Genomic DNA, 27465 nt, shown 5'->3' on the forward strand with positions numbered 1-27465 from the left:
ATCATTATCTAGAGATGATCTTATCCAAATTCATCGGCCAAAAGTCATGTCAGTTTAATATAAAGCTTGTCACAACGTCTTTCTTTTATTTTCTTTTAAGTGTTAAAAGATCCTCCTTTTTCCTTTGGGATAGCAATTTTTTGTTTTTTTTAATCTCGAACAAATAAATCCTATACTAGGTTGCCTATCTTATGGAGCAAATAGTCATCTGCAATTCAATTACGAGCACAATCTTGCCTTATTTTCTTGATTACATCAAGTATATTGAACATTAATATGATAATTTTATTTAAATCTTATGAACTATTATGTATTTTAGCTAATGAGATAGTGCTTAAATAATTAAAGAGACACACATGATATGAGTTTTCCGAATTTGAATCTCAGCATCATTGATTTAATTAAAATAGTATTAAATTTCTCTCTTTTTATTTAGATTTTTTATGATGACCATTCGCTTTTTTTTCCTACAAGATGTCGCATGATTATTACATAATTAGTAAGATAATTTTACTCTTATTTTAGAAGGGAAAAAACATGGGTAAAATAGTTATTTGCCATTATATATATATAAGAATTCATGTGAAAATATAAAATAATTTTAGAGTGTACGTGATTACATAACTAGTTGGGACTTACTCAGATTTGGTGTGGCGTCCAACGTACAGTGTAGAGGATCCAAACCAATAAAATTAAGCCCGAGCAAAGTAGAACCTCCGGTCATTACCGCCCCCAGTTGGATCGGATCCGGTGCAAAGCTCGGGTCTGGTATATTTTATTCGGGGGAATGCTAGCGAGGACGCGTCTTACGACCAATTCAAACATCTCTCACACATTATAAGCTTCCTCGCATATCCCCTCTTTCACTCTCACCTCCAGGTAGTAACATATCTTCAAAGAATTAGATAGAAGAAGGGATAGAGGAGAGAGAGCGCCGCCCCTCGTCAGAACGACGAGCCGTTGCGGCCTACAACGCCTTACCATCTCCTCCGACAGCAGGGGGGTGGCGTTGTAAACCGCACGACTCCTCGTTACGGCGACCGGCCGGAGTCCATGTTCAAGGTCTAGCTCAACAAGCCTCTACCGTTTCTATGTTAATCCTGCGTTCGTCTCCTGTAATATATTTTGAAACATGCCATGTAGGATCTGCAATGATCTTTTACTTGTAATCTTGTACTAATTATATATTTTCTAAGCAGGCGTGGAGTTGAAAAGGTTATTAACTCTTGAAAAGTGCATGTAATTAGTACTAGTTTTGCTAAAGCAAATGGTAGAGACTTGCATCAAATCATGGAACACCAGCTTCTTTGGTCAGAAAAAAAGAAAATAGAAAAGAAAAGGAGGAGGCAGGACCGGCTACGAGAGAGAGGAAGAGCCGCCTTTCTTGAGATGAAAAATACAGTCAAATAAAGGAATTAGACAGTGGTGAATAAAAAAATCACATTATGTATTAGTTTCATTCACAGCCCTCTTCAGAAAAGAAGAGAGAAAATATCATACACGATATACTCCACATTGTTTTCCACTCACCAATTGTAAATTTTTCCAGCAAATGCCTATTCATCTGGTTTCAAATATTCCTCAATTTACAAGATAAAATTCCAGGTGGCCTGCTCTGCTTTAAATAAGGTACAGATAGTTTAAAAACCAAAAAGGAAAAGAAAAACTCCATCCATAAGCCTGTCTATTCATATGATTAGCCACTAATTCTGAACTGGTATCAGCTGGACCTACACGGCTATACCACACGTACAAGGAGCACAGAAGTTAGTGACTTTTCTATGCAAGGAAGAAGCTAATACGTTATTCGTAGCTAGATCTCGTTCAGTCAGAAGAGTCAGGTGATTCATATCCGTAGGGGTTCTTGCTAGCCCAGTTCCACTGATCTCGACACATCTCTTCAATGCTGTACTTTGCTCTAGAAAGACATATTACCCGCAGTCAGTATGCCGGAAGTACAGAAGAAGCAAAATGGAAATAAAAAGTTCTTCCTTTTAACAATAAAAATGTGTTAAGAGTCTTCCAGACAGCACTCATGCAGGATCTTTGAACTTACTTCCACTTCAACTCTTTCTCTGCTTTGGTGGTTGATGCATAAAGAATTTCAGCATCACCAGGTCGTCGTCCAGCCATGACCAAAGGGACTTTCTGCATAACATTAAGACAAAAACATAAAAAGAAAAGATGGTATCAGGTAGTGAACAGAGAGGACCAAACAGGTCCTCTCTTTTGCCAAAATTAACAGTTACCACATATTGAAATAGAAAGATGTTGGACTGTTGGGTCTCTTTGATCTGGAAGCTTCTCAGCTAGAGTCAACCTAAAATGCGAACTAAAGATTGAACTACTCAGAGAAATGGAAATTCGGCAGTGTGGATTATAATCACCTTCCCTGAAGCCCTTTCAAATGCTGCAACCATTTCCAAAACCGTTGTGCCCTTTCCAGTTCCTAGATTGTACGCTTCACAGCCTGCAGATTGCAATATACTTCATTAAAGCAAAGAACAAGCTTCTAAATACCTACTAAGAAATGCAACACACTATTATTTAAGGTGCTATCAACAGGAAAAAAAACTAGCATGGAATGCTTCGGAATTACATAGAAGTAAAATATGACAGCTATGCGGAGCTTTGCGGGTCGATAGAAAATGTCATGCATGTAATGAACTATAAGGAAAAATGCAGTTATGAGCTATAAGGATAATCATGTTGCAGGGATTTGTTCCATGTAAAAGCAAAATCACTATTTCTCTAAGCTTGATGAAAATCTCCTATTGGTCCGCACCTTACAGCAATGTTCTTGAAAATCAAAGAAAAGTTTTTTAGTCCAAAGAACTCCTTATTCCCCCCTTTTTATGCTCTAATACCTTCCTCATTTTCTACTTTCCTATCCTTTTGTTCTTCAATTGGATAATAGGCATGGCAAAATAGGTTCTTACGATCATTGAGGTGACACTTTAGTGGTTAACTGTGGTTGTCCCTACGTATCAGACTCGAGTCCCATATAGTGTAATATACAGGTTTGCAATTTCAGTTTCTCTGCAGTACGAACAGCAGAAAAAGGAAAAGGAGAACATTTGCTTTTCCTTTGCTTTCATATAAAACCACAGAAGGAAAATCAAGTTAAAGTATTCCATACATTTTCTTTTTCAGAATTATCTTATCTCAACTAACAGAGGATGCACCAGAAATTCATAAACCTGAACTATCAAGGCAAACTTTTGTGAAGACAATGGAGACCAAAATATATAATTCATCCACACCTATATTAGAGCCTTCAAAAAGCTTCTTTAAAGCTGAAACATGGCCATCAGCCAGATCAACAACATGGATGTAATCTCGTACCTGCAATGGCAGCACTCATGTCATTAAGAACATGCAATCCGATATCAAGCACCTTAACTGTGGACAATAAATAAGCAAGCCAGATTGCAAATATTTAATTTTCTTCAGGCGCTGGAAAAAAATGGTACACACCCATATCTAAAAAAGAAAAACTTCTACAAGGGTAGCCTCATACCTTGTAGTATTCATGAATTAGTCATTTCATACTTATGGAATAACTACAAATGTAATTTTAATTGGAAATATGTATGGAGGAACCTATTTAGTACAAAAATAACTAGAAACTCGACAACTACCCTACTGCAAGAGCAGAATGAATCCAATCAGCTGAATATAAGATTAAGATCAATACAGAAGAACCAGCTTCAAACAATTGATATCGAGGTAAAGAGATAGTTTAGTAACAATACCCCAGTGCCATCTTTAGTTGAATAGTCATTTCCATATACTGTAAGTGCAGGTCTCCTCCCAACAGCAACTTGCTGAACAAAGGGCATGAGGTTATTAGGAACTCCATGAGGATCGTCACCGATATATCCACTGGAATGAGCTCCAACAGGATTGAAGTATCTAAGCAATATTATCTTCCAATCAGAGTCGGCACAGTGAATATCATGACATATCTCTTCAATGATAATCTGTGGCGTCAATAAAATCATAATCAGCTCAGAGAATTGGACCATTAATATGGAACATGAAGGCCAAAATTGAAAGAAAGTACCTTAGTACGCCCATATGGGTTCAATGCAGACAGAGGGGATTCCTCCCTACAGGGGACCTCCTTAGGGCATCCATAGACAGTTGCTGACGATGAGAATACTAACTGAACATTTAAAAAACACCACAAGAACGAGAACGTAAAAGTTATTCGATCTACAAATTAATATGTTTTTAATCAACATTTTCAGGTCCATCGGATGTGTGCATCATTAAATTTGCATATAGAGAACTGAGCAGGTTGATCTGGCAAAAGGAAAAAATCGTGCAAGATGGACCAAGAAATACTGTTTTGCTATATTATTAATCCTTCCAGATTATCTTGATGACTAACTAAAAGTATATTTGTTCCACATGAAGTGAAACACGAAAGTACCTTCATACAACTATGGGCAGCCATTACTTCCAAAAGACTTATTGTACCAATAAGATTATTGTTATAATAAAGCAAGGGCTTCTGCACGCTTTCACCCACAGCTTTTAACCCCGCAAAGTGAATAACAGCATCGAAGCTGAGAAGCAAAAATGAAAGCAAGAATTTATCAAAATGACAACTGATCGAGTTAATTTTTACAATAACCAAAAAAAAAAAAAAAGAATTCACAGACTTGATAATAACAAGTCCAAAAAGTGCAGTTACAACCATCTTAAAACATTTGAAGCAATTTGCAGAATTAATGAATAACAAGCAAAAATAAGTTGAATTGAAAATATTTTAGCTGCATAAATAACAAGCAAAAATTGAAACAAACATGACAAAAAGAAGTACAACATTTTTGCTGCATTGGAAATATTCAAGCTTCACCGCTACTAAGGATGATTCATGTAAATGTTAAGCAATTGAATGCTATCCAACAAGCAGTCCATTTTAAAAAGAGATAAAAATTAGGTTATCATTTACATTTTGCTTAAACAAATGCAGAATAACTATCAAGATGAAGTTTCTTACTGTGTCAAAGCAAAAAGTGTGTTCAAGGCCGCTTTATCTCGAAGATCAATCTGCAGAAACACATAAGTCACCAATTGCATTAAAAGGTTATTGTTAGTATTTTCTTTCGCTTTGTTGAATGAGCAAGCATTGGTGAAGGATACATTATCAACAAAAAAAACTTACAGAATATACCTAGTTTGAAACTCTGTAATGAACAATTTTACCATTGCACATAGCATCACTTCCTAAGGAATTGCACCATGATTTTGAAATCAGTTAACTGGGATGGGATAATGCAAAAGAGCCCAAACAAGATCAAGAGGTAAGAAACAATGTATAACTCCATAAACTGAATATTTCCTTATTAATTAGTTATTTCTTACAGCAAAAGAAAATAATAAGACACTCCATGCGATCATTCTACATCCGATGGAAAAAGAAGTCATATATCCAAGAGTGTTTTCAATTGAGACAATTTAATGTAACAGTTATATGCAAAGTAGATGAATCAACGGGGCCCAATCCACATCCTACTTGCCTCAACAATCATCTTAGTGTATCATCTTAGTGTATCTTATGATTTGATGTGAACTAGGCTATATATTTTTCCTGCAATCTTTTCTAGTGTGGCGCTCCATTTCTTATTTATATGCGACTCTAAATTTCCCACTATTATTTTGCTTCATTATCCCGATCCCCACCTCACCATTTGGCTAGTAACTAGATTTTGATAAGTGCGAGCCCAAACTCCAGATACGTTTGGAACCAATTCTAAGTAGAATTCAATTGATTTCATTTCCGAAGAGAGGATAGATTATGGGAGTGTGTGACTTGAACTATTGATTTAGCCATGCAGATATAAGATTTTATCTGCCACGTTGGAATTCACAGACTTGGGTCTCTTTCTTGGGCAGGACACCAAATCCATGTTTTAAAGAGAACTCAATTGATTTCACTTGGAAATGAATTCCATTGTTTGAAAAATAATGAAGTGAAATGAAATTCATCTAATCTTGTTGTTTGGAACCAGGCAGGAAATTATTTCATTATGTTCATTTTTCCTATTATACCCATGAGTTTCAATAAGAATAGAACAAATGATGGGTTAAATCTGAGATCTGGAAAAGGTAACTTAAGTGGCAAATAAATTCCATCCAAATCTGACCTCAAATCATTGGATTTCATTACATACATTGAGATCTATCCAAATCCACTGAAATCAATCGAAGCCTCATTACTTAATAGGTCCAAACAACAGATTTGGTTAGAATAGAATTCCAAATAAATTGATCCACTAATTTGCCGATTCCAAACAGGGTGTAAACAAATGAACCATTAACCCTGTCTAATAGCTGGCTTTTGGTAATCATTTAAGGGAAGACAGCTATGTCACAATTGGAACCCACATGATGGAACGTACCACACCTTTAACACCCATTTGCTATCTGGGCCTCTATGCAAAGAGGCTGTGGGTTAGGAGGAGGTGGAAGAAGAGGTACTAGTCCACGTGCCTTTTAACCCACAAAGTACCAATTTCCTCTTCCATTATCATTGACTAATAAAATATTTTGTTCCTTGTACACCTTTTCTTCCGCTCTTTTTCTCTTCCTCCTTAAAGGTTATGTTTATCGGCCAAGGAAATACTGGATCATCCTTAATCTGCCATGATCATGTATTTCATGGAGCACAGGAATTAACTACTTCCATAAATTGAGCAGCTTACTGTAAACTAGAAAACGACCAAGCACCTAAATTTAAACCAAAAAAGAAAACTTTACCCACGTATTAAACCCTACCCGTCAAATTCACAAAGTGGTGAAAAAGAAGGAGCGGAGCCCAACATAATGAAGATGCCCTATCAGCAATCAAATGCCACCTAAAAGGAGACAAATTTCCCATAGAAAACTTAAAATCATCGATTACATGCAAAACTAGGCAGGAAATCTACAGAACCAATCAATTTTCGATTGAAAAAAAAAACACCACAAAACCAAAATTCCAATCCTACGCCACAAAGAAAAATCTAAAAAACAATCCCCCACCTCTTGCCTTCAAAGAAAAGAGCGAAACTGATACCTGTTGGAAGGAGAGATTCTTGCCGAACTCCCCGGCGAGCTCGGAGACGCGCTTGATTGCCACCGCAGCGGAGTTGTTGAGATTGTCGACGACGACGACGCGAAACCCACTGAGGAGGAGTTGGAGCACCGTGTGGCTGCCGATGTAACCCGCACCGCCGGTCACTAGAATCGACTCTGACATCTCCAAGGAATTCGAGAGTAAGCGGAGAGAGAAGTGATAGAGATTTCAAGAAACTAGAGAGAGAGAGAAGCAAGAGTGACGAGAGTGGTGGGAAGGAGATATGGGAGAGATGGAACAGACCAGAGAGGAGGAAGGATCCAAAACCAGGTATTTACTCTTTATATATTAATATTACTAAACTTTTAATTTATACTATAAAATTTAACAATTCTTTTTTCTCGCACATCTACGGTTAATTTAAAAAATAAATCCTTTGTCTCTCTTTCTGTCTATTCAAAATTTAAAACATCTCTCTCCTAATAAATTCAAAATTAGAAAAAGAAATTCTGAGTGTAAAATTAGAAAAGGACATTGACTGAGATGTGATTTGGTCCACTTAAATAAATAAAAAGATATTACAATTATATATAATTAAAAAATAATAAAACTAGAATATATAATAAGGTAAGAATATAAATAATTTGATTTACGGTGTAAATTGCCTAAAAATTTCAAAGTATTATTATTATTATTATTATTACCATTATTACATTTTTTTAAAATATATATGTATATGGTAATATCATCTAGAGTTTATAAAAATATAAAAAGAGAGGGAGATGTTTGTAAATTAGTCAGGCCTCACATACGGCAACGAACGGCATACCCCTGAAGATATTTTAATTGTCTATGTAAAATTGTAAACGGAGGGTAGAAAGGTTGGGCTCCACGCCTCCACCCCTGGAAGAAGAGCATCAAAGATCGTGCTGTCGCGTGAGACGGAAGTTTCCAGGGAGCAGCGTCAGCCAGCAAAAAGTTATAAATTATAAATAAAAAGTATATTCCTGGGGACGATTGCCGACAAACCCGCTTTGCTGGAGTTGGGAGAGTGGAATTTGGGGATGAGACTTTTTTGACTTTTGACTTTTGAGAGAGAGGAAACGGAGGAGGAATTTTCAAGCTAATTTCAGGTTATTCAACTTTGGTCAAAAGTTGGTTACACGTTTCAAAGAGCGGGCACTGCCACGTGGTTGTTTGAGGCTGCGTTGGTCGGTTCGGTTCCAACTTTCTAATGTGCACCGAAGCATTGCTTTTAATCATTTTTAATTGTATATGTTCAAGTTTTATTTGTTGTCCGTTATGATCAAAAATATATATATATATTTGTTGCCCGTTCACACATACCATTGAAATGCATTCGGAATTTCATTAAATATATGTCAACAAATTTTTTAATCTATTTTGATATTCGAATTCGTATTTGTATTCAGATAATTTATATATATATATATATAAGTACGTAGGTTGAAAATTGGTATCTGACTTATAATGGATCTCAAATCTATTTTTTTTAATGTGTTTACTAATTATAATATATATTTCGCCAATAAATTTTTGGTCAACGAGATTGTGCTCGCTCATGCTATATATATATATATATATATGAGTTTAAGAAAATTTATACGTTAACACTCTGATTTTAACGAAATTATAGTGGCACCTTATATTTTTATTATTTACAAATTGAATTATATAATTTAGTAAATATATGTAGAAAATATTTAGTAAAAATAGTATCCTAACGAAGAAAAGTATGGGTTCAAAGAAATTGGATATTTTGGCAGTCAAGCCAAGAGTTCCTGACTACTACTCAACTCTTAAATGCTAGTTGTTGACTTAATCTGTTTCCCCTGCTGAAATATTATCAGCATTCTACCTGAATTTTTAAACTTTTTGCAACATATTTATTTTATATTTCATTTAGGCGAATCACTATCAGAGAAAATGACTCATGAAGTCAGCATTAGCAACTCGCTATTAGTTATTTTCTTGTGACTAAGAATTAGGGTTATAGTTATTAAAATCGGATCAGATATTGACCCCCGGTTGGATATGGATGCTTTTTTAAAAATACTTAAGTAATATATAAATTTTTCTATATAACTTTTAAAATAAAAAACAATATCGATAAAGTAGTATAATTATATGTATATCACTCGAGATAAATGTTTCAAATTAAGTCATTAATAGAAAATTATAAAAATATTATTAACTAAACGAAATATTTAAAACTAAAATAAGAATATTTTTATCTTTTTTAAATTTAAATTATTCAAAATTTTAATAGGAATTTACTTGAAAGAATATTAATGCAAAACAAAAATAAGAATTTTAAAATGTATATATAGAAAAATAGTGTATTTTGAGTGATATATATATATATATATATATATATGTGAATATGATATTAAGAGGAAAATATAAGCAAATAAGTGTCTTTTAAAGGTATATGTATATAAAAAAAACTAAATTTATAACACAAACATGTTATTTTTTAAAATTTTAGGACTAAAATATTATTAGGATATAGAAAAGAATAATAAAATATTAAAGATAATTGAGTAATTTTGTAAAAATATTTGACTCATGCATGGGTCTGATTCAACCGCCAGATTTGTCAATTTTTAATAGGTTGATTGCATATTCGGTCTAATAACAAAATCGAATTAATACGGTGGTCCGATTATCCTGATAATTAGGTTGATAAAACGTAACTCCTTTTCAGCATAAATCGATGTCGGAAAAAAGCATTCAGCTACATTTCGATTATTAATGTGATGGTTACAGGACAACAACTGTAATATTTTATTAGATCAATAATAATTTTTTCACGGAGAAATAGTTTTAGTCGAACAATTACTATATATGTTTCGAACAAGATCAAAGGAAAATAATATTTATAGAGCAAAAGCTTTTACATTCAGAGCAATCTTTTCTTTTTACAACGATTAAAAAACGCCCTTATGTTACTTAATAAATAGAGTAGGATAGCTAAAAAATATATAATATGCGAACAATTATTATTTTACTTATGATTGCTATAATGATTGTTTCCCTATAAATATCAATTCCCAATAATAGATGCTATCACCTCCTTTTCACAATATATATATATATATATATATGGGTGACTCCACTAATTAACTGTCTCGTTTGCGTAGTTGATTTGCATTCAATGTTATCTGTACACATAACTTCTTCTTTTTTTTTTGAAAAAAAGAAAAAAAAAACTACCTATTATTAATACTTTACTATATAGATATTTACGAGAAGACAAATACTTCAGTGCCCCTCTCGAATTTATAATTCGAATTTAACAGCTATAATAACTATTTCTCACACTATGTGCTAGTTTATCCGATTCAAAAATCACATTATGTAAAAAAATTTATATTAGTAAAAAAGATCAGTGCGTTTCACTTGGGAGTTACACATTTTTTTTTCTGTTAAGTTTTCTCTCTCTCTTAGATATGATTATATCTTAATTAGATAATTTTAGTTTTAATTTTTACCTTTATAGGAGATAGACTTTGATTTAAATTTGATTACCTATCTCTATTTCTATATATTATCAAATTTCACTTTAAATCAATCTTAAACTAATAAGAGATATATAAAAATAATTTAAAAAATAATCAAAGAGATAGAATTTTAATTGAACTTTCATCAAATTAATTATAAAAAAATATTAATATGTCTTTTATTTGATAAATTATTAAGATAATATAATTGTCAAAAAAAAAGAATATGTAGAGTAATATATTTTAAAAATAAATAATTAGCTATGGAATCAGGTAATACCTTTTAATTTTCTTGCATTCCTTTAACTATTAGATTTCTATTCGAAGAAGCGCTCTTATGAGAATAGAGAATATTTTAGTCATCATTTTAGGGCAGTGAAAGTCATACCAGTCGGTCTCTGAATTAAAATCTAATATATTATATTATTCATCGGAGATTGTCCGAAGCGCAAACTGCAAATATTGTTAAAATATAGGGACTGAAGTGAAAATATTATGGTCAATTCAAGGGCACATTTGTAATTCAACTTGCCCACCCAGAGGTCGTAACTATTCTATTCTATTCCTCTCCAGTCTCGGGTCGTAATAGCTAACATAACCCCCTCAAACTCCAGATCCAAACCACTTCCCGATCTCCTCCCATCTCCGTGGGGGGAAAAGGAGAAGAAGAAGAAGAAGAAGAAGAAACCCTTCATGGATTCCAACGACGCAGCGACGCTGAAGAAACGGCCGCTGGCGATAAAGACGACGAGGAGCAGCCCGGAAACAGAAGGCCATGAGAGGGCGAGGAAAGGAGGCGAGGGAGCCAGCAACGGCGAGATAACGGAGGAGCTGGAGGAGCCGTTAAGTCCGGCCGGGAGGCTATTCCACCAGCCAAACTTTAACTGCCACATAGTCGCCGTTATGGGGATTGGAAAGCCGATCGACGTTGCCGTCCTTAAGTCTGGGTTAGAGGCGACTCTTATCCGCCATCCGAGATTCTCGAGCATTCAGGTCGGAGACTTTTCGCTTTTCTCTTCCTCTTCCTCTTCCTCTGGTTTTATGTCCATCCATCATATCTTTTCCGAATCTCTCCTCTCCCTCCCCCACCACTCGCCCTGTAGACGAGTAATTTGCACGAGAAACGTTGCTTCTTTTTCTTTTTCTTTTCTCGTCCACCGTTCTTATCGTTATTTGATAGATTTTATAATTAACTAATTGTCGTTCTATATAAATACATATTTGATAGGTTTAAAATTAGCTATTTTATTATAGGCATAAAATAAAATTAAAAAAGTCACGGACCTAAGGTAATTAGGTATTTACTTTTTTTACTTTAAAATTAACGGAATATCTTCATTCGTCGTCTAAAATTGAGGACCCACCAATAGAAAGAAAAGTCTTGTTTAATGTTGAAAGTAATGTTATACAAATACTTTACTAATAAGCATATCGTCGATTGGTAGTACCACATGTTCTAATGTGGGCCATCCAAGATGGAAAACTATATATGTTGTCTCTTTCCTTTTGGCAACGGCAGAACCCGAATAGAGACGGCGGATACGGTGCTTATCCTTGTCTCATTTTTACACGATAGACACAATAATGGGGAAATAATTGCGTATATATGTGGATAAATCCTCAGCTTGTTATTGTTATTGTTATTGTTATTGTCATTGTCACGCTTTAAAATGTTGTTAGGATATTGGAAAAGATTGGGCCACAAATATTTGCAAGATTACTTACTTCTTTTCCTTGTAGGAATTAGCATATATTAATTTCTAAATTTTTTTATTGAAAACACCTTATGGTTTATCTTTATTATTGTTCACAAATCACTTACGTATAGTATTATTTCAGTATTATGCACATAAATCCAAAGCACACCCTAACTAATCCCCGGAAACTTTTATGGTACTCAGCTCCTGGACGAATCCAAGAGCAAGAAGGCCCGGTGGGTCCGCACTAAAGTCAACTTGGACGACCACATCATCATCCCCGGCGTTGACCCCACGGCCTCCTCGTCGGCCCCCGACAAATTGGTGGAGGACTACGTGTCCTCCCTCTCCACCTCCCCAATGGACCTCTCCCGGCCCCTCTGGGACCTCCACGTCCTCAACTTCCCCACCTCCGAGGCCGCCGCCGTCATCGTCCTCCGCATCCACCACTCCCTCGGCGACGGCACCTCCCTCACCTCCCTCCTCCTTGCCTGCACCCGCAAGTCCGCCGACCCCGACGCCCTCCCCTCCCTCGCCGACCTCAGCCGCCCCCGCGCCCGTCCTCGCCGCTCCCGCCCCGCCTCCAAGAACCCCCTATCCTTCCTCCTATGGCTCTGGGCGATCTTTATGCTCACCTGGCGCACACTCATCGACGTCGCCGCCTTCGCCACCACCGCCCTGTTCCTCAAGGACACCGCCACGCCGTTCACCGGCGCGGAGGGCGTCGAGTTCCGCCGCAAGCGGTTCCTGCACCGGACCGTTGAGCTCGACGACGTCAAGCAGATCAAGAATGCCATGCATTGTGTAAGAAGCTTAAGTTTCTCTTCCCGCCTCTTAATCCGAGGAAAACCTCCGAAATATCCTTCCAGTTAATTATTTATTAAAGAGTAATATGTGTGTCTCGTGGTATTAAAGTTAACTTTTTAGGAACTAGTTTACTCTTATTTGAAAGGAAAAAAAAATATGGAAGTCAATGTGTATTAAAAGAAATTGAAGCTAATTTATATGCAAACTTCTCTTCTATTCTTCAATGGTTACTTCTCTCTTGCAGACTGTGAATGATGTGCTGCTGGGGATTACCTCCTTTGGTCTCTCTAAATATCTCGAAAGGAAATATGGTGATTTTTTCTAAACAATTATTGCTTTACTTTAATTTTCTCTCTATTGATTGCATAAGTTGATAAATTCGATTCTTTTTTATTTTTCTTTTTTTAAGGTGAGAATAATAAGAAGAAACTGCCCACGAACATCAGGATGAGATCAACCTTGCTGGTTAACATCAGGCCAACACCAGGGATACATGTAAAGGCCTCCTTTCAGTGTCCAAGTTGTAATTAGTGCGATGTTTAATGCATTAATCATGGGGTTCTAATTGATGATTATAATAAAGCAGGCATTATCTGATATGATGGAAGAAGGAAAGGGAAAGGGATCAAAGTGGGGGAATTGGCTTGGCTATATAATCCTTCCATTCCCTGTTGTCATGTATGAGGACCCCTTGGATTACATTCGCAAGGGGAAGGCGACTGCAGACAGGAAGAAGAACTCCTTGGAAGCAATCTTCACTTATATGAGTGGTGATTTTATTGTCAAAATCTTCGGCATTAAGGTATAAATTACCCATGCATTGCAGTCTGACATTATAGAAAAAAAAATAGTTTGTTTATCAATTCAAACAGAGAGAGAAATCAATGCGTACGTCTAAGTTGAGTAAAATATTTGCTCAAAAACTCAATCCTGTTAGGCCTACAGGCCTTAAATTTACTTTGTAAATCAGTAGCAAGTTTACATATAGCTCCTCATTATTCGATTCTAGAGAATTTAGAGAAGTGCGAGGTTAAAGGCATCCTACCAAATACTGATAACGCTCGAATTCGAACTTAGAAATGTATAATATGAACCCCTTTAACTAACTGAACACTATTTAGTCGGCAAAAATATAAATTACTACAGTTTTTTATGCTTTCGTCGAGAGTTGAACTCTAGATCTTATTAAGTGAAGAATTCTCATGGATCTGAAAACATTTTATTTGACAGGCAGCAGCTGCTCTATGTCACAGATTGCTCACTCACACTACCTTCTCTTTCTCAAATATTATGGGACCAGTTGAGGAGGTAGCATTCTATGGCCATCCAATTGTCTACCTCGCTCCAAGTGTATATGGCCATCCTCAAGTAACTACTTCTATCCTCCTTTAGACATTACACTATAATAACTCTAAAATAGTATACAAGTTTCATATCAGATGCCTAATTATTTCCATTGAAATGTGATAGGCTCTCACTGTCCATTACCAAAGTTACATGAACAAGGTGAAGATAGTTATAGCAGTGGACGACTCCGTGATCCCGGATCCTCACCAGATCTTGGATGATTTGGCTGAATCCCTCAGAATTATTAGGGATGCAACTGCGACGAGATTGTGAACCGATGAAGGCTAATGTCCTCACGGTGATGATCTATAGGCTTGAACAGATGTAGAAAGGCTCTGAATATTGCTGAACATATTCACACATGATCTGCAAAATCTTTCAGAGTTTCAGCATACTGTAGGAAAGGAAGAATGAATCCACTGTGGATTGGATTCATAGTGTAATTAATCCTTTCTTGTTTGTAATTTACAAATGTAATCCTTTCAGAGAAAGGTTGTAAGTAAGTAGAGATAAATCTGTGATGGTATAGTTGAGTGTCTTCATTATCTTCTTGCTAGAATATAATGTTGTGCAAGGAGTGAGATATCATTCTAGTGATGGAATTTGCTCATCGAGTAGGCTACAAACGAAGGCCTGCGCTCTTTTTTTTTTTTTTGAACATTGTTCATGAATCTTTCATGGTATCAAATGATCAAATGATATCTACCATAATTGATAGAGTTAATTATTGAAATATTATCCTTTTTTCACATATCTATTTAAATTTTTTGTGACTCATAAATTCTTGAACTATTAAAAATGTCTCAAATTCGTTAAGTTTTTATGACATATTTACTTATGTTTTAAAGAGAAGAAGAGAAGAAAATTTAGTTTACCAAAATATCATTACCAAATTACCAAGCATATTCAAATCATATTTTATGTGTAGAGGGTAATTAAATATTTTTCATATTTCTTCTAACAATTGATTTACAGTTGCAATTTAATGCATAACAAGTGAGGGTTAAATACTTAAATTTTAAAATACATCAAAATAAATTAAAATCTAGCCAAACAACAACATGAGACCCAACTTTCAGTGTTTCAATTATAAAATAAATTTGTGTATCCATAAATCATATTGAGATGATTAATTATATCTAACAAACAATCAGGTGGAAAATCTAAACCTACATGAGCTGATATCATTTGACCAAATATTATATCTACCATCAGACAGCTTAGGTGGCTAATCACACCTACTAATGTCATATGCACTCAATGGTAGGTAAATAATAGAAATATTTGGGTCCCTCCCATCTTATGGCTAAATGTTTAATGAGTGGTTGCATTGCGTTGGGGGCCCCAAGGGCATTTTGGGAATAATCTAATGTATAAATAAGTTAAATTAAACCAACTAATAATTAACTAAGGCAATCCCATAGTCTAAATTAATTTATAATTGTTAGATTTTTCATCCAAAAAGGTAACATTTTATTAACGCCAATATTTTTTCATCATGAATAAATAATAAAATTATTACCAATTTATCTTTCAACCTATAAATTAGAATATATATTTATTTCAGTTAACGGATGAGTAATAATTATCTATTTGATAAATTACAAAGTTTAAAATATATAAATTAAGTTAAAATTGAGCTAAACAACGTGAGCTTAAATTATAAATTTTACTCCGAACGAATTTGTGTGTTTTCGCGATTCTTATTCGTATCGAGATCTGGATCTGAATTGGATGGCAAAATTGTATACCAAAGAGAAACTTTATTTATTTATTTATTTATTTATGATCTAGGAGTCCAATTCTAAATATATGAGCATACAAAAATATTTTTGGTATGCTAAGTTTTAACCAAATATATATTAAGCCATTGTGCTGGCGTACCATTGCTCCGAACTATATTTACTGAGCCGTTGAACTAAGCCAAGCTAAGCTGAGTTACTAAGCCAAACTAGGCCAACAACATCCAAACAAATTGCCCATAAATGATCATATCTATTGCTCTGGACTAATCATTAAATAATTTTTTTCACAATAGTTATTTAAAATTGGAGCAACACCTTAGACCTTCTTGGTTGTAGAGAGATAACCTATTAACTTCATAAGGGCTCTCAAGCTTTAGCTAGTATACTAAGTTACCTAGTTTAGGTTTCAAGTTGTGTATGTCACCAAATTATTGCTCCGAACTAAACGCCATCGAGACATATTTCAAACCGTCACGCTGTTTTGAGTCAAGCCACCAAACATCCAAACTACCAAATTATTTTCTTCACAATAATTATTTATTACTGAAATTAATCATATGACCTCCTTAGTCATAAAGAAGAGTACTTACGGACAAGCTAAAACCTTAAACTTTTTTTAATTTAAGAAGCCGAAAGTTTTACTTATTTATTTTGATTGAAAGCTTTATTTTTTTTTTATCATTCATGAGCCCAAATGCTAGACAAAGGGCAAACCCTCTCTAGATACAGAGATATTTAGACTCCACCGAATTTTAGCCAATATAACAAGCTGCATAGTTTAGACTACAAACTATATGCGTCACCGAATAATTGCTCCGAATACTGAGATTTGTTCTAAGTCGTCGCACTACTAAATTGCTTCTCTAAACCAACTGCATAGTCAAACTGTTGTGCCAAGTCATCAAATTACTAAATAATTTTCTTCACAATACTTAGTCCAAGAGAAGTTATCCACTAAATTTCGTTGGTTGATTGAAAGCTTTACAACCCATAACAACCTTTTTACCCGTTTCCTGTCCGGAGACGATCCTCTGCAAAACTAATGCAGGAACATTACTACACTCTATGATTTTTCAACTGCCTTTAGTAACTTTCCAAAAACGGCCTGTCAAGTACCCTGACCGTAAAATCCTTGCAATCTCAGCTACAGGGAATCCACTTCCTTTCTCCTCTGCAATCTAAAGGACTTTTTTCATTTTACACCCTACATTAGCTGTTTATTACGGTTAACACTGCCTTTTAATTATCATTAAGGTAACCCCCCAACCACCCTTGCTTATCTTTCATAATTGCCATTAATAATCCCGAGGACAAAAGTAAATCAGAATAGTCTTCGAGAGTCATTCTAGTTAATTTTTTGACAAATATTAATAGAATATTCCTCCAAACATATATAGTTGTTATTGGCGATCAAATACATAAAAAAATATATTAAAATACTTTTTTCTTCCGTAAAGTTTAAAGTATAGAATATTTATTATGATATCCACAATATCATCATTAGATAGCTTTAAAACTATTTAAACCATTTTATACAAAGACAAAATAGTATTTATAAATTTAAGTTTAACCGAAAGTGCGGTAATTTTCAAAAGGTTTAATACTTTTTAGTAACAATTATGATATTGTAAGCAATTTAGTACCCTATCCTTACATAGCTTTATTACCATGTTAAGCAATTTATATCAGGGCAAAATAATGTTATATTAATCTAAGTTTAGTTTTAAGTTAAATTAAAAAAAAGTCATTTCCCTCCCTTTTATTAAAACATCAAGGACATAATTAAAAATATCGAAACATACAGGGTGCGAAATGTAAAACAAAATCCCCAAAACGACATAAATCTATAAAAGCAGCTCCTTTTACATCTCTGGTCACCTGTCTCCCCATACCTTCCTTGGCAATCTACCATGCATCATTTCTTTTATACACCTCTCTTTTTTTTAAATATCTTCTTCTTCTTCTCTGTCTCTCTCTCTCTTCCAGATCTGGGAGAGAATAAAAAGCCAATGGCTTCTGGCCCCATCCAACAACCCTAATCCTTCTCCTTCTTCTTCTTCTTCTTCTTCTTCTTCTTCTTCTTCTTCTTCTTCTTCTATTACTACTACTACTACTACTACTACTACTACTAGTACTGGTTGTTACTTTTTACTTGCTGAATTGACGTCCCACCCAACTCACAACTTGTAAGTTGTAAGCGACTACAACATCCCATCTTCCCTCTGCCCATTTCATCCGACTCCTATCGTCATTGCCTTCTTCCCATTATCTATCTTAGTTTTGCTTCTAGGCATTAATTATTCGTCTTCGCCGTCCGGCAATGGCGCGCGTCTTCTTCGCCCTCTTCTTCGCTGGAGCCGCCCTCGCCGGAGCCGCATTCGCGCAGACCGACACCTGCGGCGTCGACTTCCCCCCCGCGCTGGCCGCGAATTATTCCGGCCTCAGCTGCCGCCCTGTTTGGAATAATTTCGTTCTCAGGGTAAAATTATCTCTCTCTCTCTCTCTCTCTCTCTCTCTCTCTCTCTCTCACACACACACACACACACACACACACACACACTCTCTCTCTCTCTCTCTCTTTCTAGTTCTCTGTTTGATGTTATTTCTTTTTCAAAAATTTGTGGTTTAATTAAAAGACATACTGTTGAGCAAGATCCAGATCTCAAGGAAGTCTCTGGAAAAAGAAAACAAAAACTTTGCACAGAGTCACTGTAAAAGATAAAGTAAATGTAATGGATCTAGATCTCAGAAGAAATTGAAGGTAAAATAGTTTATTTATATCAGATTTACATTTGCTTCCCTAACTATCCATGCATTAAATTTGGATTGTTCATTATTTTGAGATGGTCAAATTGGGTAAATAACAGTTCACCTCTTTTTTTGGTTTGGCCTGATTTTAACTTATCCCATGTACTTTAAACTCGAGCATTTAACCCTGTTGTCGTTAATGAAGATGCGACCCACTAGAATATAATCTGATCTAATGATGGTAAGGGTAGTCTCGCGATTAGCAACTTGCTTATGGCTGAAAAAAAATGGTGCCAATGATGGCAGTAGGGGTAGCTTGGTCGTTTGTACTATTATTTTTGGATGGAAAATCTAATAACTGCAACTTGGTTTGGATCATAGTACTGTAAGTTAAACTCGGGGCCAGATCGATGGGGAGTAAAATGTAATTTGCCCTATCAAATATTGATTCTTGCAAGACCACCAAAACCAAAAATGATGTCCTGAACTTGAACATCATTATATTCAGTGTGATTGAATGCAATTTCTTTACTATCCACCCTTAATCATTGCAGTACTCCCTGAGCCAAGACAATGTTCTGAGCATTGTTCTATCTACCACATACACCACTGGCTGGGTTGGCATGGGGTTCTCAAAGGATGGAATGATGGTTGGCTCTAGTGCAATGGTGGGTTGGATTGGCAAAACTGGCTTAGCTCATATCAAGCAGTTCTATCTCCGCGGACAGTCTAGTTCAGAAGTTGTGGTAAATGAGGGGCAATTGCTCTCGACTGATGTTGCACATAAGGTTATTGTTGATCAGGCCAGAATCTATCTAGCATTCCAGTTGAAAAATCCAGATATGCAGCAAATTCTCTTGGCTTTTGGGGCTTCGATTCCCGTAAATAACCGCCTCACGAAACATGAAGATATGACATCATTGTTCTTTGATTTCTCAACAGGTGTGGTTCCTTTGATCATTTTTAGCGTTCTTTTTATTCTCAAATCATCATCAATGGTACATATTTACTATGAACTGCAGTATGTTGTGTTCCCTAATTATAATGTCAAGGCTATATTAATAAGTCTGATAGGATCTCTTGGAGATATTTAAATACAGATTAATAAGATCTTCTGTCTTTCTTCACTGTTCTCATTGTTGTGATCTTTACTAGGGAGATGCACTTTAAGACCTTTTGCAGCTAAAAACCACCCGAATTTGCTTCTCTGCAGAAGTTAATTTACGTTCTACATGATAATTTACTTCATATTAATGAGTATTTGAGTGCCTATCTTGCTATTATAAACTCAGTGTGGTTAATCCATTTATCGGCATACTCCCTTGACATAATGCAACATTATACTTTGCTTACAGGTAGTTCATCTGGTTCTCCTGGTTCTTCTGGTTCTTCTGGTTCTTCTGGTTTCTCTTACCCATATAATCTGAAGAGAACACATGGAGCACTTAATTTAGTTGCATGGGGAGTTCTACTACCGATCGGATCAATTGTTGCGAGATACTGCAAACAGTGGGATCCACTATGGTTTTACCTTCATGTTGGCATCCAATTTATCGGCTTTATCCTCGGAATTGCCGGTGTAGTAGCTGGAGTTGCTCTATACAACAGACTGCATGTAAATGTTGCTGCACACAGAGGCCTTGGCATTTTTGTTCTCGTTTTAGGTATTCTGCAGGTGAGTCGTCTGATCATTTCCTTGCTCCTCTTGATTATAAACAAAGACAATATTGTAATAACCGAGTTAAACCGATGAAAATATTGTTATTTTGAATCAAAACTGGGTCATTCTCAAACCTTTCTTCTAGCTTGTAAATGATTCATCAAAAGCGATGCATTACTTTTTGTCTACATGCCCTTTTGAAATGAATTGATTCATTCATTTTAAGGAAACTAACTACCTAATTGTCATTAGATTTCCAACCTTTATATATATATATACATAATTATGTAGCCAACTGTCGCAGGTAATATCGTTCTTTGTTCGACCGGATAAGGACTCCAAAATGCGCAAGTACTGGAACTGGTACCATCACTGGGTCGGGAGGCTTGCTCTCTTCTTCGCCGCCGTTAACATCGTTCTTGGTATCCGAGTCGGAGGCGCAGGGGCATCTTGGAAAGTTGGCTATGGCATTAATCTCTCTGTTCTTCTGATTACAGTTGTCGTTCTAGAAGTCCTCCTGTGGACGAGATGGTCCAGGAAGACGGATCCCAAAACAGTTCCTCCTCCAGTCTTCTAAGCTTTTTCCTTTCTTTTTTTCCTTGATGTATTTCCAGAATTAATCGCATCTCCCGTTCCCCTCCTCTGTTGAAATTTGTATTTAGGAGCAGCTCAATGGACAGTTTGTGACTGGAAAAGATTTTGTTGCTTTTCTTTTGATGTACATTAAAAGCAGTCAAGTTGTGACTAGTGATCCGAATATGTATCTCTCTCCAAATTGTTTTGCTGAGTGACAGCTAGAATTTTCTTATCAGATTCAGTGTATAGCGTGCTAGAATTTCAGTTTGCTTCATCATCACCTGAATTTATTGAACGTCCTTTTCTCCTCAGCTTCAACTTGGCTTAGATATTCTTGACTAATATTTCTGGGCTAACATCGTCAGTTTGTTAGACAACTAAATCCAGAAAAAGGGGGGAAATTTCAAGGAAGATCTTTTGAATATTCACATCAATGGGCAGATACGATAATTATTTACAAAGAAATGAAGTGAATCTAAGTCGCTGCACTAAATCAAAATCAACACACAGCCCTGCTGTTCCTCACGATTTGCAAGGCAAATAAAAGTAAACACATCAACGCATAGTAATCATAACAATGGCAGTTTCCTGACACAAAAAAATAAAAGAATTGACCAAAACTTTTAGGATGAAATGATTACCAAATTTACCAATCACAGTGCCACAAACTATTTAACCGCCCTTAGCTACCATCCCTTCATGAAAAATTTATAAATCATTTTACCAACTACTAAAATTCTGTCTATTATTCTCACCAATTAAACTAGATATATCGTAAACTGGAGAAAGATTAGCTTCAAAGATCCAATACCTGCTTACTATATTCTTTAACTTCCAAATATTATGAAAAGAGAACACGAGACAGAATTTTACACGACACCAAAGCAGAAAATATTGCAGCCTTTTGAAGGAACGAACATATAGCAGGGCCATGGCTCCTCAAATTCATAAGTGCAAACAATTCCCTGCTGTTCCTCTCCAAAGTGTTCCAACACAAAGAAGAGTAACAGTCAAACAAACTGCGAACCACCAACCTAAACGTGAAGCTGAAGTGAATTGGACTAAGGCAATCAGTGAGGCCAGACAACTACTATCATCTAGAGAAGTTGCCAAAACGACGGTTATTGCCACCAGATGGGCCTACATCTCTACCTCGCCGCTGTTGGTTAAGACGCCTTTGTGCAGTAAGGCCATTCCCATTACTGTTAGTCGACTGCTGCGATGAGGCTCTCATCCGCTGCTCCTTCATATTAGCGAAGAGTGCATCCAAGGTCTGGGGCCTTTGCTTCAGAGCCACCTTATCCTAAAAAAATAGAAAATCATTCGAGGTAAGAAATAGAACCCACTATAATAGTAAAGCAAAAGTTTAGTCATAAGAAACAAATCAGCCTAAGAGATAATATCTACTGTAGTCATTACCTTATGTCAGTCACTCTGCTTATCAAGCAAAAGAGGGAAACCAATGAACACACAACTAGAAAAATGAAGAACCAGAGGTAGTTTACATATCAAACCTTACAACTATGACAAAAGAATGTATACTCTGGAGGAAGTTGCAACCCCCAACAAAACCCATAGGAGGTGAATTTCCTTGCAATAGTTTTGCTTGCTTATTGAGGTTTCATTTTGGTAGTAGATGCACCTCTCAACAAATCGTGAAAGAGCAAAGTACTGTTAAAATGAATCAAGATCTCGATTGAGACAGATAACACGATCATTTAGCTTCACAGTTTTTTAACAAGTTGAAGCAACTCAAAACTGGTTTCAACTGAAAAAATACAAAATAGATCAAGCATGTGCACCCTAATTCACCTAACCAGCTGTAAACCATATCATCTTTCGAAAATGACCTAAATTTTTATCATTAATTATCTATTACTCTATATAAATCAGGGTAAACTTGAAAAAAGAAAATTGTCTGGCCATATTGACATATTATAAAAGGTAAACTGTAACATACTTTTCCAGCAAAGCCCACATCAGCTGCTTTCCTTTGTATCAACATAGGTGCAAATCTGCATAAAAAACATACTATCAGTAAATAACATGTAATGAGCATCAACATCATCCTCAGTCCTCATGCAAGATTGCCATAACAGAATATATCTAAGCAATACATAATATTTCATGTCATCTATTACTGCATTGAACAAAGTTCCATGGTCTCCATGAACTTACCAGGGTATCTCAGAAAAAGTATAAATCCTTAAAACGGAAAAGGGAAAAAAAAAAAAAAAGAAACCTAACCAACTGATGCTAGATAGGTGACTACTGTGAACATTTCCAATTCCATCTCCATAACTCGCACACGCTTTAATGCTCCTGTATTTCCAGTTTCCTACCATGCGGAGACTCTTGAGTACAACAAATATTGCTTCCAAGATATTCAATATTTATCATCATTGGTTTGCAGAAACACATCAGAGTAAAAGATCACGAGCATTACTTTGCAGGATTACCGTCCCACATTGCAGTATCACCTCAAAACTTCGATAAGAATTTTTCTGTCTCAGATTCAGGTATTCAACATCTTGAAATGGAAGGGCCAAAAAGAGGTGTATGATTCACAAAGAGGACCTAGAAGAAAGATTGGGCACCATCACATCTTTGCTTCTGTAGCGAAGTCACCGAAAACCTCAAATAAACCTGATGACCAATGACAGAGACAAGACAGACCAACCACCATTCTCACATGCAGGGAAGAAAGACATATATGGTCTGCCAGATAATTGAAACATATGACTTGCATGCCATCAGATATTTGGGAGTTGACTAAAGTATAGAACTTAAGAACTCAAAGCCCTTACAGCTCTCCTGATGCACAACAGTACTTCGTAGTTTTTCAGTGAGATGCATAAAACTCCTACGCAACAAGTTTACTGAAGATCAAACATTAATATCATCTGGCAGCTACAATTTGTATCCAACAAACCAAGATCAGCACGGGTGCACGACGAATGCTGTAGGAATTATACTCTCCCTTCAGTTAATGGCAAAAAGATTTAGAAATAGAAAATTCATGCTTTGAACACAAACACCAATTTCTTTCTTGAAGATGTCAGGAAACACCAAAAGTTAACATCCCTCATATATTTAGAGACCAAACTACCAAAGATTATATATCTTGTGATCAGATAGATGTGCACAAAGATGTCTACCAAAGTTCCCAAGTTATCTTCCACAGATCACTAGAAGAGCATCAATAGCACATCAAATTGTGCAGGACCAGACTGTACTCGACTCAGAATAGGTCTCTAACTGTGTTAAAGCAGTGATGTGACTTACGCATCTGACTACCAAACTTGCATCTACAGCCGGTACTGCTTATTCTAGTTATTGGTGTAACTTACTCGCCAGACAATCAAACTTGCATCTACAGCTGGTACTGCTTATTATAGCTTATCACAATGAAAAGGCATAAGTATCTCTGAGCACAGTTGTTTCTCACTCCCCACAATATAACAGAAGTGACTCAAAGTGCCTCAGATAGCATGAAAACATGGAGTAAAATTTCTGACAACAGAGAAGACAAGCTGAATGCTCTCAAGGGAAAATGAGCTGCATGTTCAGCCCATCAATCAGCTCAACTGCCAACTAAAAACTGCAGATATGCAATTGTATACATGTAAGAGACCTTCCCATCACCAGAAAAAGGAACTGTTATTACCTGTGAAAAGATATGTATTAAGAAAATCTGAGAAACAGGAAAAGAGTGATAGCAAGCAACAGAATCACAAGGAATAAATTCTCACCTTGGCTTCTTCCAGTTGACCATCCTGTTATGAATAGGCATGGCTGCAGCCTTTTTGCCAACTTGTGTAGTTACAGGGAATTGATTCCCCTGAAAATTGGACCTTCTCTGTGCCAGCACACCCTAAAGAAAGAACAGATCAAAAATTGAACACAGAAAACATAGCCAAGGATCTTATCGTATAGGAAATTAAATACAGGAAACATCCTAAGCTAATTCACCTGTCTAATTGATGATCTAGAATTCATAAACTGCTGCACCTTGGAGTTCCCTTGGGGAACATTGCCATTGAAAAAACCTCGGCCTTTAATCTGTAATTGTAAAATAAGATATAGTAATTCATGAGAAGAAGTGATCCAAGTGCAAATTCGGTTTTTCATATAAACGAGCTGCTCACAGGCATCCTTGGAGGTCGTTTCCCTTTGGAAGTAGTTTTCTTTGACATTTTTATAATATCATCTGGAACAATCACAAGTGCATTCCATCACAAAACCAGATCAGGGAGATGATACCAATGTCAAATGGAATTTTTTCTTTAAATTTAGCAGTTTAAACAAAATATACCTAGAGTCATGTCCATTTTTTTCTCAGTAAGAGCAACAGCTTCAGTGGTTAGTGGTTTTGCCGCCATCTGGAAACAAATCAAATATCAATAAAAGTAAGTAAAACTATAATATAAACACCCTCCAGGATTCACTATTCATCTCGGAAGCTACTAAAGCTGGTCTGAAAGAGTCCTATGGAACCACCAACGAAGCTAATCCTACCATCTTAGATTGAAACAGATTAATATCATGTAACTATAGACAAATAAGATAAAATTGCGTGTACATTTGTAAAAAAGATTGCAGACGACAATAGAAAAACACAAGATAGATGGCAGTAGAGTTCTAGCCAGGATTCCTAAATTAACAGATGCCGACATTTCAAAGCACATTATATTACGGATAGACTCGAGACTAGAAAGTATAAGCTAGAAACTTCAAGCAGGTGAACCAAAAAAGAAAAACTTCGGCAGAAAGGATAACCAGTAGTTGTTTTCAAATATTTGAAGAAAATTATTCGGTGATAACAAACAATGTAACTTAAATCCCTGATATTGAAGCTGATAGAAATATTTGACGTTGCAATAAATAGACACTGAAGCCCTCAACATCAAATCCCACAAGAAATAAACACCTAAAAATTTCCTCAAAAACATATAAATCTCCTAATTAGCTCACAGCTAACACAACAAACACAAGCTCCAAAATCTTTCAAACCGCCTTCTGACCTTCTTATTAGAAATCTAGAACTATTATAGATAAATACAAAACACCCTCAAGAAGCTAAACTAAGCATTATAAGCATCAAGCCGACAAAAGAAAAGAAGAAACCCTAACCAGATAATTTGAAATCAGATATAGATTCACAGAGAAAAATAAGAATAGACCTCCGATTGACAGGAATAAGGTCACTAATAAAGACGAATGGATCTTCCAGAGAGAGAGAGAGCGAGAGAGAAAAGAAACTCACCAGATCCTCCTCCTCGAAAAACTAGGGTTTCAATTAGGATCGGAACGAAGATAATAGAAGGGAAAACTCTCGAGACCGGTCTCGATCGCGATCGGCTCTTCCTCGACCTCAACCTCGACTTCGACCTCGACCTCGATCGAAGACGAACCCTAACTTATGTGGCTCGTGTGAGACCCACGGTTTCTATGGCAGGGCACGATATCGGCTGCCTTGAGACGCGTATATGAAGTATCCACTACTGTCCACCGAGTCGGAACTCCATGGCCACAAGATATCCATAATGTGTACTTAGAAGCACGAGCCATTCACGTGCAATAGGATAAGGATGGTTAAAGGCCGGGCATTTTAGTATTTATTTATTTATTTATGGATCCACCTATTTAGACTAGGCTTCTGTTCTCTTTTTGGTACACGTGGAAATTAAACGCGACTTACTCATACAATAATTTTTTTAAGAAGTAGAGTTAAATAAAATCTCTCACTTCAGTAAATACTGAAGTGTGCAGTGAATTTTTTTTTAAGAAAAAAAAATAGTCACTTTTTAAATTTATTTTTTACAATTAAATATTAAATATAGTAAATTTATTGGAAGTGAGCATTTTCTTTGCCCATTTTTTAGCAACACACACCCTCTAATTTGAAAACTACAAGAAGATAAAGGATACTGGAGATTTATATATCCTTTTTTATATCTTTATAAATGAAGCTGATGAATAAAAATTTTTACGTGACAAGTGTTAAAATTATAATATATATATATATATATATATATGTGTGATAAATTTATAAATCCGCCACGTACATATGCAGCAAATCGATAGTATTTGTAAGGAAATCTCTTTTTACTGTACTCCCCTCGGCTTTGCTTAACTGCTCTGTCTCGTATATTAACAGAGCTTCCACAAGAAGTTGCACAGCAAACTTAGTATTTCAGCTTTGAGGTGAGTTGACATTTGTGGCACTGAAATGTCATGAAATCCACGTGTGAGTCCTATGTGGGGTCCTCGTAGGATGAAGTTAGAAATT

General features: G+C 35.8%; 4 protein-coding genes across 4 annotated transcripts; 2 read left to right on the top strand and 2 right to left on the bottom strand.

Moving 5' to 3' along the window:
- Positions 1-1533: 1533 nt before the first annotated feature.
- Positions 1534-7412, bottom strand: LOC140797337 (UDP-glucose 4-epimerase 1-like). Its single transcript, XM_073150699.1, has 9 exons — positions 7070-7412; positions 5012-5061; positions 4439-4574; positions 4067-4168; positions 3756-3983; positions 3264-3345; positions 2388-2470; positions 2057-2148; positions 1534-1918 (listed from the first exon to the last, which is right to left on the bottom strand). Exons 1-9 carry the CDS (start codon positions 7250-7252, stop codon positions 1825-1827), a joined length of 1050 nt encoding a protein of 349 aa, XP_073006800.1. The 5' UTR covers positions 7253-7412; the 3' UTR covers positions 1534-1824.
- A 3593-nt stretch (positions 7413-11005) lies between these two features.
- LOC140797336 (wax ester synthase/diacylglycerol acyltransferase 11-like) lies at positions 11006-15032 on the top strand. Its single transcript, XM_073150698.1, has 7 exons — positions 11006-11586; positions 12495-13094; positions 13342-13408; positions 13507-13592; positions 13684-13899; positions 14328-14465; positions 14568-15032. The coding sequence occupies exons 1-7, from the start codon at positions 11287-11289 to the stop codon at positions 14715-14717; spliced, it is 1557 nt and encodes a 518-aa protein (XP_073006799.1). The 5' UTR covers positions 11006-11286; the 3' UTR covers positions 14718-15032.
- A 3037-nt stretch (positions 15033-18069) lies between these two features.
- Positions 18070-21408, top strand: LOC140797120 (cytochrome b561 and DOMON domain-containing protein At3g61750-like). Its single transcript, XM_073150383.1, has 4 exons — positions 18070-18668; positions 19492-19879; positions 20293-20612; positions 20902-21408. Exons 1-4 carry the CDS (start codon positions 18510-18512, stop codon positions 21172-21174), a joined length of 1140 nt encoding a protein of 379 aa, XP_073006484.1. The 5' UTR covers positions 18070-18509; the 3' UTR covers positions 21175-21408.
- Positions 21409-21963: 555 nt separating this feature from the next.
- Positions 21964-26691, bottom strand: LOC140797121 (uncharacterized). The gene is made up of 7 exons (XM_073150384.1): positions 26440-26691; positions 25489-25555; positions 25322-25383; positions 25146-25235; positions 24926-25047; positions 23134-23188; positions 21964-22476 (listed from the first exon to the last, which is right to left on the bottom strand). Exons 2-7 carry the CDS (start codon positions 25553-25555, stop codon positions 22267-22269), a joined length of 606 nt encoding a protein of 201 aa, XP_073006485.1. The 5' UTR covers positions 26440-26691; the 3' UTR covers positions 21964-22266.
- Between the last annotated feature and the right edge of the window lie 774 nt (positions 26692-27465).

The sequence above is a fragment of the Typha latifolia genome, chromosome 11 (assembly GCF_019914945.1).
Source record: "Typha latifolia isolate L0001 chromosome 11, TyphaL0001v2, whole genome shotgun sequence".
NCBI lineage: Eukaryota > Viridiplantae > Streptophyta > Magnoliopsida > Poales > Typhaceae > Typha > Typha latifolia.